Source organism: Opisthocomus hoazin, chromosome 10 (genome assembly GCF_030867145.1).
Source record: "Opisthocomus hoazin isolate bOpiHoa1 chromosome 10, bOpiHoa1.hap1, whole genome shotgun sequence".
NCBI lineage: Eukaryota > Metazoa > Chordata > Aves > Opisthocomiformes > Opisthocomidae > Opisthocomus > Opisthocomus hoazin.
The window spans coordinates 24,170,426-24,185,652 of NC_134423.1; the positions used below are offsets into that span (position 1 = coordinate 24,170,426).

The following is a 15,227-nucleotide window of genomic DNA, read 5'->3' on the forward strand; positions in this document are numbered from 1 at the left end:
ATGGACTCCGTGTCGGTGCTGGCTGCTGTGCTGTGCGGTGGCCGCGCTCCCGACAGCCCGCGGGGTGCTGGCAGCCCTCCAGCCCCGTCCCATCTTGCAGCCTGGGCAGCGGGACTGGGGGATCCCTGTGCGAGAGGGGTGGCCTCAGCCTTGAGGCCCCTGGCAAACACTGATTTTCTATAAGCGTGGCTGTTCAGCTCTCCCGGGAAGCGTGCGGCTCCCCATGGCCAGCCCCAAACCCCTCTCCAGTGCTCGCACACCCAGCTGGGGTACATCTGTGCAGCCGTAGGTACCCCCACGAAGCAGCAGCCCGTGAGCAGAGCCGCTGCGGGTGAGCATCACCCCATCCCCACGCTGTCACAGCAGCCCACGCGCAGCTCAGCACCGCTCCCACCCCGCAGAGCGGGCACAGCTCTCGCTCCCAGACCCTGTGGACAGGGACGCTGCCTCACAGGAGGGCAAACCCCAGCAGGACCTCTCCTGTGACAGCCCAGCTGCTGGAGGGTTGTGCAGCAGGATGCTTTCACTGTTTCTGCAAGGAACCAGCAGCACTGGACGCAGGAGCATTCTCTGCTCCTCCTGCCTTCACAGGGATGTCCCCAGAGCAGAGGAGGGCCAGCCCATACCCCGAGGAACTGCTCACCCCAGCCATCATCAGACCCCCCAGAGCACCTTTTCTGGTTGCAGGTGGGTTTCAAGCACTGGGGCCCAGCACAGGACACAGGCAGCACATGCTGACCCCATCCCTGCCCCCTCCCTCCTGCAGAGCTGCCAGATCAGATCATGCAACACACACACAAGGGTTTTGCAAGAACAGCTTTTAATTCAGCATTGGACACATATGTGAGTAGTCTATGTGAAATGAAGTGCATCCTTTGCTCTCGTCCTGGCCGGGCACCGATTAGACTCTGACTTTCTTCTCAGGCTCACTGTGCCAAGAAAGCATGGAAGAAACTGGCTGTTTGGCCCCGGATGGTTTGCAGCCTTTGGGCATCAGCAAGACACCTCAGTCCTCCCATGGGAGGACTTGCCACTTGCCCACCATGGGACACCCCTCCCAGAAGGCACGGGAGGTGTCCCAGCAGCCCCAGCCCACCGCCGCAGCCATCGCAGGGCCGGGGGCCTCCTCCAGGCTGGTACCGGGACCCTGCTCACCCCCCAGTGCCAAGTGACAGATGAACACGGCGCAGCCACAGCGCTCATTCCTGTGCGACAGCGAGAGGCTGAAGACAGCGTTTCTGGGAGATCGCTGGTGTCCAAGTGCCAACACTTCTCCATCCCTGTCCGACTCGCCTGCACTGCTGCCCACAGCGGGGCTGGGCAGAGCCCGTGGGACACAGGCCCTGGGGGAAGGAGGCCTGCAGCTACCTCCACCTTTAATTGCTGAAGGCGTCAGGATGGCCCAAAACACGTGGAGGAGATGCCATCCCCCATCACAGGCTGCTTGCCATCAGGTCCGTGGGCCAGTACTGGTCATCCATGTACTGGCTGCTGTCTGTGGTGGGGTCTGTGATGGGGCTGGGGGGCTGGGGGGGCAGGCTACGGGCCAGCTCCATCTCCCACTGCACCTCCACCAGTCTGTACAGCTCCATGGCTGTCCGAGCATCCTCCACCGACGAGTGCCCTTTGCAGCCGACCTGAACAAAACGGGGAAAACCTCGTTAGATAAAGGGGGTGGCAAAAATCCCACAGGTCATGTCTGCTTGCTTGGAAGGACACAAGAGCTAGGGGTTTTGGAGACAGCAAAGGTTCGATGCAGCCAAGGAGATGCAAGCATCCCTTGAGCACTTTCTGGAGGGAACAGGTCCTGTCTCTGCTTACTGTAATGCTTAACGATCAGCTTGGGAAGTCCTGGGCTCCCCTAGCCTGATCATAGCTGTGAGCACAGAATGAACAAGGTTCATCTCCATCTCACAGAGAACACCCACGGAGATGGGCTGATCACACAGCCTCATAGCAAACCCAGGAACTGCTCCCCATCTCAAGATTCCTGGTGGTTACCTGGATCTTCTTCTGGAGCAGGTGCCTGGCCAAGCTCTTGAGCGAGACGCTGGCCCTGCCGGGCAGCCCTGCCCTCTGGTTCAGCACAGGGATCCGGCTGGTGTCTCGGGTCCTGTCTTTTGGGTGGAAGTACTTCAGGGCTTGGAAGTCATTGTGGATGGCGTGTCCTACCACAATCTTGTCTTTCAAGATCTTCAGGATCTGGAAGCGTCAGAAAGGGTTAGGTGGTACAGCAAAAGAAACACCAATTAAACATAAAATAAACCATTCTGTTTTAAATTCAGTTCCTTCTGTTCTAGTTTTCATGTTCCCAGAACGGAGCAGCAACATGCAAACCAACCCACTGCACAGCTTCAGAGGCTCCCTGCCCTGCTTGTGTCTCTGCTTCAGAGCAGCTCAGCACGGGCCACCAAATACCCCAATTAGTGGCCGGCAGATAACGCATAGCCCTTTCTTCTTCTCATATAATTTTTCCTCACCTCAGCCTGGGCAGCCTTGAAGGGAATAGCATTCTTCATGTGCTGCTTGGTGATGCCACTCCAGCGCGTCCGGTAGTCCACGATGGGGAGCTCGGGCTGCACGTACTTGTCGTAGATGACGTCCCCCTCGTAGTTCACCACAGAGCACCGCGCCAGCTCGCTCAGCCTGCCCTGAGGACCGGTGCCCACCATTTCGCAGTCGATGGCCACGTACTTGCCCGGACGCAGGAGCGGGGAGAACGTCTGCACCCCCTCGGAGCTGCCATTCCCCTGGGACAGCAGCACGGAGTGGTGCCTGGCTACACTGTCCGGAGAGGCAGACGGCGACAGGGATGAGGTGACAACTTGTTTGGCCTTGGGGACCTTGGGGAGCGTGCTGCGTGCCCCTGGCCCCGCAATGCTGGCCTGGCTGCCCAGGCGCCGGCCCAGCAGCCCCTTCTGCTCCAACAACCGCTGGTGCTTGCGGCTCTTCTTCTTGCTGCCGGGACCCTCCGGGGGCTGAGCGCAGTCCCCCGCGGCGGGGCCATGGGTGCCCTCCGGGGTGGGCAGGGGGTCCTTCGGGGCGGGCGGCAGCGGAGTCATCTGCCCTTTGCCAGGAGGCATCCCTGTGGGAGAGGACACAGGGAGCATGAGTGCCACGCAGCCACCCACGCCCCCCCCCCCCGTCCAAAGGGACCCCCACGGCACCCCCCACCCCCGCGGCGTGGGCAGGAGCTATGGGGACACGGACACAGTGTCACACCCTGTCCCCACGCCCTTCCCCCCTCATTGCCCGACCCCGCCTGCCCCATTCCCGGTCCGATGGGCCTGCCCGCCCACTCACCGACCCGCAACCCCCTGCCCACCCCATTGCCCTGCGCCCCCCCCCCCCCCCGGTCCCCGGACCCACCGCCGCCCGCCCGGGCCCGCCGCCGCTCCCACGTGTCTCGCCCGGAAGCCGCCGTGCTCACATGCCCGGGCAAGTCCCGCTGTAACCACGCCCCCTGCCTCCCCATTGGCTGCGCCGGAGGGGCGATTTGCATGCAGCGGGGGCGGTGCCCACAGCCGCAGAGGGGCGGAGGCAGCGCGGCCCCGCCCCTCTATAACGCGGCTGTAGAGCGGTGGGTGGTGGAGGCTGATGTGTGGTGCTCCCGTCCCGTCCCGTCCCGTCCCGTCCCGTCCCGTCCCGTCCCGTCCCGTCCCGTCCCGTCCCGTCGCGCTGCTCAGGGCTTCCAGCCTCTCCCACCTCTGGCCCTGGTGGGGAGGCACCCTTTTGGGTGGTGGGTTTGGGGTGGACATGCACACTGGGGCGTCCGGCCCCACGCCCTGGAGCTCAGCCCAGCAGTGATGTCCTGGGGCGCGGTGCTGACCTTGTGGGTATCCCTGTTCTCTGCTGTGGACCCTCGGCTGCTGGCTGGGGCAGCAAGGCTCCTTCAGGGTGGGCTGAGGCATTGCAGCACGGGGGTTGCATCCTCCAGGCTCTCCCGTGGGGCTCCCCAGGGTCGGGGGGGGTAGCTCTGGCCAGGGCACGGGTGCAGATGGGGTTTCAGACCGGCCTCTCGTTGCTCCGCTCTCAAGACTCACAAAAGCAACGGCCGAGGTGGTCAGAAGCGGAGAATGTCCATGGCTGCTGGCTCGTCCCTGCGCCTTCAGCATTGCCGCAGAGGCCGTGCGCCCTAGGGCAGACTGTGACTTGTTGTGGTGGGATGAGCCATACAACAACAAAATCACTAGTCTTCCAGAGGGAGCCAGGCACCGCGCCCGTCCTCGTCCCGTGGAGCCCCACACCGAGCACCCCCTCTCCCTGCCACCGAGGGGGCTCGTGGGGGTGGGTTTTCACTCTACATCATTCCCCCTTTTTGCCACCCGTGAGCTTCTTCTGCCTGGTCAGAAAGAAAAGATAACCCTGCAATTTATTTTTTTACCTGTTTCTTTTATGTTTTTCTTCTGGCTGATAAACCTCTTCCTTAGATCTGTTGCTCTCTGTTTTGCATCTATTGCTTCCGTCCCTGCTGTTCAGCTAATTAATTCCCCCTAACGAGAGTAGTTGAAGTGTCCCACAATAACTTGCTGGGGAGCCCTGGCAGGTCTCCGTGTAGAAATTTACAGTCTTTTCTGGTGTTTTTGGTGAAACTATGCATTACAGCTCTTGGGGTTGGTTCATTTTGGGGTTCATGGGCCTCTTTGCCCCATTTTTCTCCCCCTAAGCAAGGTGTGAGCTGACAGTCACTGCAGAGTGAGAGCAGAGTCAAGCCCTGTTGTGAAGGAAATGGGCTTGTGTTGCTTATGGCATTTCTTCTCCAGAGCTGGTCTGGCAAGGAGGTGGCATCTCTGCCTGTTCCTCTTCCTCATGCCCTGTGGTGGGCCAGGAGATTCAAGCACCTCAACCATTTGGTGCTTCTTGGTTGATGCCTTTTCCCCAGACACATCACTGTTGCTCTTGTGGGTCTGATAAGTCTTGGCTCATCTACAACAAACGCACCCATCTCCCCTCGTCTTTGTCCGGTGACACCTTCCTTCCCAGGCTGTATGTTTTGCAAAGGGCACGTGATTCCCCTTGGCAGTGTGAAATTTTAGCTGTACCTTCGTGGTTACAAAAAAAACTTAAACAGGAGAAGTGATGAGCATGTGGGGAGGAAGGGAAAAGTTTTTTCTGGTTTCTCAAGGCCACAATAGCCCAGGCTGCAAAAGAATTGTGGGGTCACTTTTCTCCCCATCCCAGATGCAAGGATGGAGGTGGAAAAAATTCAGAATAGCTTCAAATGGGTCCGTCGGTGTGCCATGGCCTCCTCTGATCCCACCGACCTCTGGATCATCAGTAGGTGGTTCTCACATGGTGGATGGTTCTCCCTTTGGTAGAAGCCTTGTGCTGAACAGGGACATCACTTGTCTCCGCAAGGTTCTGTGGCTTGGCAGGGATGCAAGGTTTGGCACCAGATGGTAGACACCCCATTTCGGATGTGGCAGAAGAGCCGAGAGCTGAGATGAAGGCAGAGCGCGCTAGGGCCTGGGAGAGGTTTCTGCGGTGTTTGCACAATTTGAAATAATAACAAAATCTGTAAAACTCTGGGTAAAGCACGACTAGAATAACAGGCTAAATTTGTCAGATGAATAATTTACTAGAAGTGATTGGCCCCGCTCCAAGCAAGACGAGCACCAGCCCAATCTCAGGCTGAGCAGCCTGGGTGGCTCTGTCCTCAGCTGGGAGCTGGTCCCTCTCCTGCCACCTGCTCATTGCTCCTGCAATAAAAGCCCATCTCCAGCCGAGGTGCCTGTCCCCAGGTCATTGCTGCCCGGGGCTGCAGGGCTTCCTGCAGAGCTCCTGCTCCCCTCCAGAAGACCTCTTCGGTTTATTTTCAAGGTGCTTCTTTGCAGAGCAGAGGTGGTGGCAGTGGGTGTCTGTCACTGGTTCCAAGCTTGTGGACTCGCCCATCCTCTGCTTCTTTCCCTTCTCCAGCTGCTTCTCCATCCTTGGCCACGGGGCCGAGTAGAGGGAGAAACAGAGGTATCTTGACATTTGGGATGGGAAGGGAGATGAAGTCCCAGCGCTGGGAGGAGACAGCGGCTGCGGCCGCAGCAGCCAATTAACATGATCATGTTTATGAATGCAGATCAGTAATTCCAGGTAAACTCCCTGAGAGCAGTGCCGTGGGTGAACAAAGCCTCCTGCTGGCCCTGCAGCCTGCCAGCAGCCAGCAGTCCCCGACAGTGCCAGCACGTTCCTGCTGTGACTCTAAACCACCTCATTTCTCAGTCCCAGCCTGGGCACGTCTCATTTTGTCTCCTGTTATCACCACACCGGGGCTCATGCCTGTCTTTGCAGGGTGATTGCACCTATGTCCTCCTGGACCTCTCTGTCCCCTCCCTGCTGTGGGGGATGGCTAATGGGAATGAGGAGCTCGGGGATAATTTAACTTGGAGAAGGCAGCAAGCGCCCAGCTTTGCCTCCACAGGTGATGAGGGACAGCTTCACTGTCCTGGGCTCTGCTGGCTGCCTGGTGCCTCCCCACCACCCACCCACGGGTTGGGGCACCCCACCAGGGCTCTCTTGAGCTCCTCCCATCACTCTGAATAGGCTTGCAGCAGGGCTGGTTTGTGTCCCCCACCGTCTAGAACATCATACAGAAGCTGGGGAGCTACAGAAGCAGGTCAGGGCAGTGACCAGTCCCTCGCTGGACCTGGTTTCCTTTAGAGAAAGAAAGTCTCATCATGAAGGGAGCACCAGGAGACACCACCACCATTCTCTGGCTCAGGTGACTGATGCCGCCTGGCTGCAGATGTCACCAGCTGCTGGCCTGAGGTCACCAGCATGAGGACGTCAGAATAGACAGGCACTGCAGTGATCCCTGGCAATGATGGGTCTTGAAGTGCTGCAGCCCTCTTGCTCCATAGCAGAGGTCCAGCATGGGGGTCCTCCTGGGACCTCCCCTTTGTCATGCCTCAGTCTCCTCTGAAGAGGGAAAGGCGGTTCATCCTCCAATGCTTGGCCAGTCCTTGGCTTCTCTGCTCAGAGGAGCTGGGCTGGGGCTGCGCAGGTGTTTCAGACTCGTGATCAACCCCTTTAAACCTAAACAGCAGGAAGGCAAGAAGCGCGTGGATGTTATCATCGGCCGCAGAGGCCAAGTGTTTCTGCAGCTCCCATCAGCAAGGACCTTCGTGAAGAAGTGAGGAGTGTCTGTAGGGTCTCTCCTGTTTTACGCCTGCAATGCTTCACCCATAGCTGGTCTTTGAGTTCCTCATCCTAAGCCCACTTGTGCAAAACCTCCAGGAGATCGTACCCCTCCTTAGCCAGGAATACAGACTGGGTGCGACAGCACCCGTCCAGCCTTGAAGACTGTTCAGTGCCGAAAAGTCCTCCTTGGAAGGCAGAATCCCTTTTCCTTTCGCTTGGAGCACCAACAGCCTCCCTCTTCCTCTGACACCTCCTCCACCGCTCTGTGGGAATTCCCTGTATCCCTTCAACATGGACAGACCTCCTACTCAACTGTGTCTCGGTGGGTGCCGATGCTCCGGGGACGCTGCCGGGGATAAGGAGGGATGCTCCCAGAGCAGGAGGTGAGGGCAGATGATGCTGCCAGACGGCTCCTCCCTCGGTCCCAGTGTTCTGGCTCGCCCCCAGGAGAGCAGTAAGCAATTATGGGCCACGCGGAAGCTTCATTATCGCCCTGTCGTGGCCTCATTTGACGAGACATTTTATTGCCAAACTTATTAAAAGTGAAACATGCGGTTTCTGTGCAGCAATTTCCTGTCTGCAGCGATAAGCCGAGCTCTGCCCGCTGTGTAATAAACAGTTATTTTTATGTATGGCTCTGGCTGGGATGGCAAGGAGGAGAGAAGGCCTGGCTCGTGTTAATTGCGATGGTTAATGAGATCTACTTTGGGAGCGATGTGTGAGGAGGTGCGTGTCCTCCCCCTGCCACCGCTTTGCAGTGGAGGTGGTCTCTGGTGGCTTCATGCTCTGGTTGCTGGCAGTGGGGACCAGGCAGGGTCTGCTCTCCGTGGCAGATGGGGAGAGCATGCCTGCAGGGGATTAATACAAAAACCCCTCGCCTGCCTCGTCTCACCCCTTCGTAACAGCTGATAGAAAACGAGGGACATGGTGTGAGACCCCCTCCCCTCCAAGGGCGGCCCCTGAGCTCCACTGATCCCACCCCTGCATGATGCTGGAGGGAGCCCCAAAACCTGCGGGCTTCGCTGCAGCCTCCCCAAATCCTTCCATCTGCCCGAAAACCACTCCGTCCGCAGCGGCATTTGCAGGCGATGCCGGTGGCCAAAGCCCGGGGCTCCCACCATGTCCCTCCTCAGGCACCTGCAGCTGGCAGCTGCTGGAGCAGCGATGGCAGGAGCAATAAATTCGAAAGGCCCATTAATGTCACAGAAAACCTGTGTCGCTGCTGGGCTGGGACCAGCAAATACCTAATAAATATCAACAAAGCTGATAAATATAATTTCATTTTGTCCATCAGGTGTGTGGTCTGTATTTTGGTTTAATTATATACTTTTAACACATTTTGAAGGGAGACAACTTTTTGAACAGAACACATCAAAACTACATTTACAAACGTCTTGCTTATTTTTTTTTTTCTATACCTGGCCAAAGCTATTAGCTGAACTCAACCTGAAACTGCGTAACTTTTCCCAATAAACAATTTGTCAGAAAAATTCCTCTCGGGTCTGGGAGCAGTCACAACCCTGTTGGGTATTTCCCATCTGACTTCTTTTCTTAACAGCAGCTTTATTGGTCTGGGAATTAACGGCAGAAGATGTGATACTTGCTATTCACTGCAGTCATCCCAAACGCCACTCATCTCATCAGGCCACTGCTCCGCAAAGCAAAAGCCCCTCGCCTTCCTCCAATGCACATTTTTTTGGCAGCTGTGCGGTATTTTACCTGCAATTTGTTCCCTGCATCCTCCTGATCCTGCAGCATGCACCACTACCCCCAGGCTTGGAGCCACGTCGGGTCCTCCCATCCCTATCCTCCCCATCCTCGCTGCCCAGCTCAGCCTCTTACTGGGTAAACCCCCTCCGTCGCCAGCCCGCGCCCTCATTAATTTGTATTGCAGCGTGTGTCGTGGGCTGACGTGTAATTAGAGCTCCTGAAGCCTGTCTCATGCTGTAATTGCCATGACAGGGGCCACAGCATATCCGCTTGTTAATTAGTAAACCACAATATCCCGGGGGCTCGTTGAGAGCTGCCTTAATTGTATTTCAGCTGGAACAGAGGGATAATTACCCTTCGCTAGTGCTGCCACTTTTTAATACTTAAAAAAAAAAAAATACCACAAACAAAAAAAGAAAGAAAACCCCCCAAACTGAGCTCCTCTTCCTCCTGGTGGCCACTGCCTCTCCCCTCGGCTGCCCAGGGACCTGGCTTTGTCCCTGGGTTGAAGGGGAAGGGCCGTGGATCTCAGCGCTGTGGGGACGGGATGCCAGGAGCTTTGCATGGGGACACACTCTTGGTCTGTCCTTCAAACTGACTGGTGGCTGAGCTGGCCCTGCTCTGAGGGCACGTCTGTGTCCCTGCAACACGGGACTCCACCGGGAACCCCGTCTGCGTCCCTGCAACACGGGACTCCACCGGGAACCCCGTCTGCGGATGCAGCTGGCTTGGCTGGAGTCCCGCTGGCTGGGAATCCCGTCCTGGCCGGTGGGCAGCCCCAGGGCATCACCACCGGGCACTGCTGGGGCTCCCGGCACGGCTGGCTCAGAGGAACAGCCTGTGTCCAGGGAGGAGCGAGCCAAGATCTTCAGGCTCCTGACTGCCCAAAGGACCTGAAGTCCCCTGAAACGCCAGCGGGAGCTGCTGCGGGCTGCAGGGAGGAGGCTGCGGATCTAGCAGGGCTCGGCTGCTGCCAAGAGTGCTCTCGTATTTCACAACCCCAACACGGTTGGAGCACCAGCGTTGAGTGGGACCCCAGTGTGCGCAGTGCTGGAGGTCTCTGCTCAAGCAAACCCCATGGCAGCAGGGCCCCAGCCCGCTTGGTTTTGAGGGATCTCAGAGGTAGATCATCTTCCTTCTTGATTCCCTTCTTGGCAAACCTCAGCTCACTGGGCAACTGGGAGGCTTCTGGGACCTGGTTAGAAGCTTTTCTTTCCACGGAAAGGACGTCCCTGCATGGTGTAAGTGTGTCTGCATCCCTTAAAGTGGTCACGGGTGGACCACAGAGCTTTCGTGTGGGATGAGGCAGGTGCTGAGGCTCAGCATCACCCTTCCACGGGCACTACAGGCTCCAGAGACCCTCTGCACAGCACCACAGGGGGGGTGTTGGGTCGTCCGGGATCTTGGGGGAAGGTTAACCTGGGAAGAGATGCTAAGGCACGACATCCATGCCTTTTCCTATGCTTCTCCCCAAACAGACACAAAGCACTCGGCCGCCATCAGCCCTGCAGATTCCTGCTGTTCAAAACACCGTATAATGGACAACCGGCCTTTGGGAGCCGGTTTGTGAATTGGTTTAAATAACTTCCCAGGCTCTCTCCTGGGAAGCTGTATGGCGGTCAGCCTTGAAGAAAAGATCAGTACAGCAGCTCCAAGCATTAGCAAAAAGAAATAACTGAAGCAAAGAGCCTTGAACATAATTACAGCCTACGAGCTGCGGTGGGAACTCGGCGACCTGAAGCCATCTCCTGGACTTTAGTGCAATCAACAGATTGACACTGCTGGGTCCTGAAGGCTGGATTTTGGAAGCTGTGCACCAGGGTTGAATGCCAGAGCAGGCAGAGAAGCAGCACAGGTGCCCGATCCAAAGGTTGGAGCTAGAAAAATGTCTCAAAAGCCGTGGAAGAACCAGATGGAAGCAACCACTGGAACGCTCCACGCGTAATTGAGGGCACCTTCAAGGGTGAGCACGAGGTGGCTGCCCAGCTCCAGGATGCTCTCCGCTGCTGCCATGCAAGTCACTGTCATTAGAGCTGGGGATGGAGTTTATAGCTGAGTAACCACAACAACTTTGCACAAATTAAACAACATACTGCAGGTTAATTAGATTTCTTACTGCTGCCTCCATTAACTTAGCCCTGTCGGCTGCTGTCAGAAGTGGAGGGAGCCCCTCTGAAATCCGCTCAGAGATGTGGATGGCTAAACCTTTCCCTGGGCAACCATACCAGTGCGTGTGTGTCTGTGTGGGCATGGGTGGGAGATGCCACCTTCTCTGCCTGGAAACCTTTTGGTGCAGCAGATCAGACCAAGTGGAGATGCAGTCATCCTTCAGCGCAGGGGCCCAGATGGATTTTCCCAGCTGGCATTTCAAACCTATATTCTCCTAAGATGATCTTTAAGAAAAATAGGTATTTTCGTGGCAGAATCGCTCTCTCATTATTCCACGGGACGCTATGTGAATACAAATAAACAAAAGTCCTCCCTCCAACAACATCTGAGAATGTGGCTTCATATTTTTAAACCAATTTCCTTCGACCGTGTCAGGGCCTGTTTTGTGTTTGCTAGACAATTATGTGGCTAATGAGGACAGCCACGGCTACATCAGGCGGGATTAGGAAGAGTAAGGCTACAAATGCTGCAGTGCTGAAGACAACCACTAACTAATGGGGGCTTGGAGGGCATGCCCCAGGGGCAGGCGGCTCCTCACAGGGCTCCTGGTGCTGTTTTGAAGGAGCTAGAGCAGGCAGCGGGCAGTGGGCAGGCTGGCCAGAAGGCAAGGGAGACTCCTGGTCCATGCATGGCGGCTGTGCCCATGGGAAATGAGAGAGTTTGCTGGTAATTAGGGATATTTAGGGAAATCCATGCCAAGCACATGACTCTGAGGTTGTCTGACGGAGGCAGAGACACATGGGAGGCACCAGCCCCGTGGGGCTCAGCAAAACGGGTTCAAAAGCAACAGGGGAACGGAGCCTCGCAACTGAGATCAGCGAGAAACTGGTGTTCTAGCTGAAGCCCTCCCGTCCCGACTCTGTTCCAGTGGGCACAGAGCTTTGTGCAGCGTTTCTGCAGGGCTACGGCTGACTCCCACCTCTCCGAAGAGTGTGAGGAAGGGAAGCAGGGAGGATGACTGGTGCTGCAGCGGGACCCCGCTCCCCTGGTCACCCAGGGAGACGGGAGCAGCCAGCCGCGGCCTTTGGATGCCTCCTCCCAGCCGCCTCTCCCGTCAGCTCTCCAGCCGCCGGCTCCATCACGTGCCAGCTCTCCCACCGATCAGTCACCCAGACTCTCCCTCGCCCGCCAGACAGCTATGCTGGTGCTCCCACGGGTGCCATAACTCCTGTTCAATGAATTCCTACAACCACAGCATCCCGCGCCACTCCACTGGGAGAGCAGCCTGGGAGGCCCTGCCGCTGCCCATAGGGGCTTTGCTTTTTCTCCTTTGCACCCCGTCCTCCTGAATCCTATCCTGCATTTCAGCTGCATCTTCTACAAAAACCTCGTGACTGAAGTGAACCAGGAGACGTTCGCCCACAGATGGGCAGACAGCAGAGCCATGACTGTGGCAGAGGTGCTGCCATGTATCCTTCTTAAGACCTGAGCAGGAGATCATCCAAACCCAGAAACTTCAACACCGAGATGTCAACCACTCTTCAATCACATTTCTGTGCCAGCCGTCCGATGCACCCTTGGGTTGGATGCTATCACGGTAGGGTGCAGAGTTGAGTACCTCACCCTCAGATCCCTCTTCCTCCCTTGTCAGCACCATCTAGGAGCTCCTGCCTTTCTTCCTCGGCATGTGAGTTCAGGACAGCCAGGCACAGCCACCCTCCAAGGCTGGAGGAAGACCCTCTTCTCTCTCACCCTTCCTGAAGGAGAATGAAGGCAGGTGGTGAGGACCCTGCAGAAGGGCTTGGGGAGCTCTTCCTCCCACCCTTTCTGTTGCCATTCTGCTGCCATTTGCAGACTTTCCAGCATTTAGTCCCAATGCTTAGTCTCAGTGTCCAGCTGTCCACTGAGTTGTGCCAAGGTCCAGTGGCCAAGAAGCAGCACGGACAGCTTATGAAGACACCCTAAAACCTCTTGCCAGCTCTGCTCTGTGCCTGGTCCCAGGGCCCCAGCCCGACCCCAAGCTGTTATCACCTGCTGCGGACCTTGGTGCCGCAAGGATCCTGCTTGCCTCTTCCCTGTCCCCGCCGCAGCCACCCTGCCTCCGCTTGCCACCCGCCTTCCTGGAAGGAGATGGCACGTGTGCTGACGAGCCTCCCTTGAGCACAGCCACTGAATCGCACTCCGGATGACTAATTTGCACCCTAATTGGTACAGAAACAAATGACAGAAAGCACTGGAATACTGAGAATTGAAGCTCTCCATCTTGGCTTCCTTCAGGGAAATGGTCTTAATTAAGAGTCTGTCTTGCAAAGAGAGATAATTTCCAGCTACGTGTTGAAACAGGAGCCAGGATGGAGGTTGCGGTGGAGATCGGTGTCTTCTCCTCGCTGGGTCCACTTGGCCATTGCAAAGCAGATCTGGGGTGCGTGTTCCTCAGACCTCTGCATCTCCAGGGTTTCGCCAGCCCTGCCTAGACTTGGAGGACACCCCATGGTGCTTGCACCTCCATTAGTATTCCTCAGCCCCAAGAGCACCTTCTCATTTTTGTCCACACATTGGGCCCCACCAGCTGAAGCTCCTATCAGAAGTGGTCACACTAATTGCAGGAGGCCATTTTACTAGCCCAGGCCATACTGGCTCTGGTGGTGTTGACTCCATGCCTACGATCTCCACCAGTATTTGCACTATGGTTGATCAAACTTCATGTTACTCATTGATTGCCCTTGGGCTCTCCATTGATGCTTTTCCCTCATGTATTTGCTCTGGACAAGCAGTCGCATCCCTGCTCCCCAGAGGGTGGTCCTGGCCATCCCACACCTCTGCCATCCCTTTCTGCCTTGGCTGATGGGAGCATGCCATGAGGGGTTGCAACATGGCAAGCAAACTGTTGTGGCCTCGTGTCGCTCTGCTGGGCATGCTGCAGCCCACGGCACCGTGCTGGCACCGTGGGAGATGCCCAGTGAGCCCTGGCACTGGTGGGAAGGAGACTTTTGGGGTACAGGCTGCCATGGAGAGCTGCTGGACCCAGTGCTGCTGCCTTCAGAGCACGGCTGGCATTGAGACACCCCAGCCCCTTCCCCATGGCCTCGCTGTGCACAGCTGTTCCCTCAGAAATAGCTGTTGCCATGGTTTTTCCAAAGAAAACACATCTCTCTCCCCCTTCCCCACCACCACCACTCCCCACCGCCTTAACCTTGTGACAGCAGAGATGACGCGGCTCCCTGAGAAAGGCCACTTCACGTAACTATGGTAACAATTAGCTTTCTCTTGATTTTACCTCGGGGGTGATGCTAGGGAAAGGGACCCAGAGCTGCTCTCCCAGAGCAGGTGCTTCCCCCGGCCTTGCGCCCGGAGCCGTGGCTGGCACACACCAGCTCACCGCTGCAGCATCCTGGGCTGTCCTCCTTGGACATAGGGATTTCTGCAATCCCCCTTTATCTCAGGTGGTGGGGACAAGCCCCCTGTGTCCTGCATAGTAGGATGTGCCCTGGGACCCTACGCAAGCCCTAAGCATCTCAGCAAGGCTCTGCTGGCCTCCAGCAGTGACCAGTGTGGAAAGCTGGAAGAGGGCATCCCTCAAGGCATGGGGAAGGGTGGGAGCGTCTGCGTCCCCCAGGCTCACTCCAGAAGCATGGGGAAAAGAAGCGGGGAAGCAGCCAGGTGTGCCAGAGAAGGGCTGGGAGCCAGACAGGATTTTAGTGCTGGGGCTATGAGCACGGCGGGGCATCCGTAGCCTGGACAAGCTATCTGCAGTGGTGCCTCTGCTCCCAGCAGCGGGCGGGTAAACACGGTGTGAAGATGCTCCTTGGGTACATCAGAGTCACAGCTGCCGACTGCAGCGACTAAAATAAGCATTTGCCTGCTTTTTATTCCTTTGAGCCCAGCAGAGCCCACTCAGTGCCAGGAACGGAGCTGGAGTCTATTCTTAGCCCTGCAGGGAAGGGAGCGGGAGTCCCTGCGCTGCTGCCGAGAAGGGCTGGGGGCTGCTGGGTCCCATCCCCTCCCAGTCCCCAGGAGCCTGCCCTGACCCCAGGGGGGCATCGAGGCAGGAGGCACTGCGCCCTGATAGGGACAAAGTCCTACTTCTGGGCCAAGGAGGAGCGGAGGAGACAACAGGAGGGAGGGATGCCCCAGCACCTCTCTCAGCATCGCTGCAGGATTCGGCATCCCCAAGGAGAAGCTGCAATGCAGGCAGCTTTAGAAGGGGTCCCCGCTCTTGTAGAGCTGCTTTTCTGCCTGGGCATGGGTGGGAGTGGGGGACCTCGAGTCACAACTCC

General features: G+C 57.2%; 1 protein-coding gene across 1 annotated transcript; it reads right to left on the reverse strand.

Annotated features, from left to right (window-relative positions):
* Positions 1–803: 803 nt before the first annotated feature.
* Positions 804–3,443, reverse strand: AEN (apoptosis enhancing nuclease). The gene is made up of 4 exons (XM_075431673.1): positions 3,370–3,443; positions 2,481–3,085; positions 2,002–2,202; positions 804–1,637 (listed from the first exon to the last, which is right to left on the reverse strand). Exons 2-4 carry the CDS (start codon positions 3,081–3,083, stop codon positions 1,434–1,436), a joined length of 1,008 nt encoding a protein of 335 aa, XP_075287788.1. The 5' UTR covers positions 3,084–3,085; positions 3,370–3,443; the 3' UTR covers positions 804–1,433.
* Between the last annotated feature and the right edge of the window lie 11,784 nt (positions 3,444–15,227).

Coding starts and splice junctions, on each gene's coding strand:
- AEN (XM_075431673.1), bottom strand. CDS start 3,083: ATGCCTCCTGGCAAAGGGCAGATGACTCCGCTGCCGCCCGCCCCGAAG. Junction 2,203..2,480: donor TCAAGGCTGCCCAGGCTGAG/GTGAGGAAAAAT, acceptor TGACGCTTCCAG/ATCCTGAAGATCTTGAAAGA. Junction 1,638..2,001: donor TGCTCCAGAAGAAGATCCAG/GTAACCACCAGG, acceptor CGTTTTGTTCAG/GTCGGCTGCAAAGGGCACTC.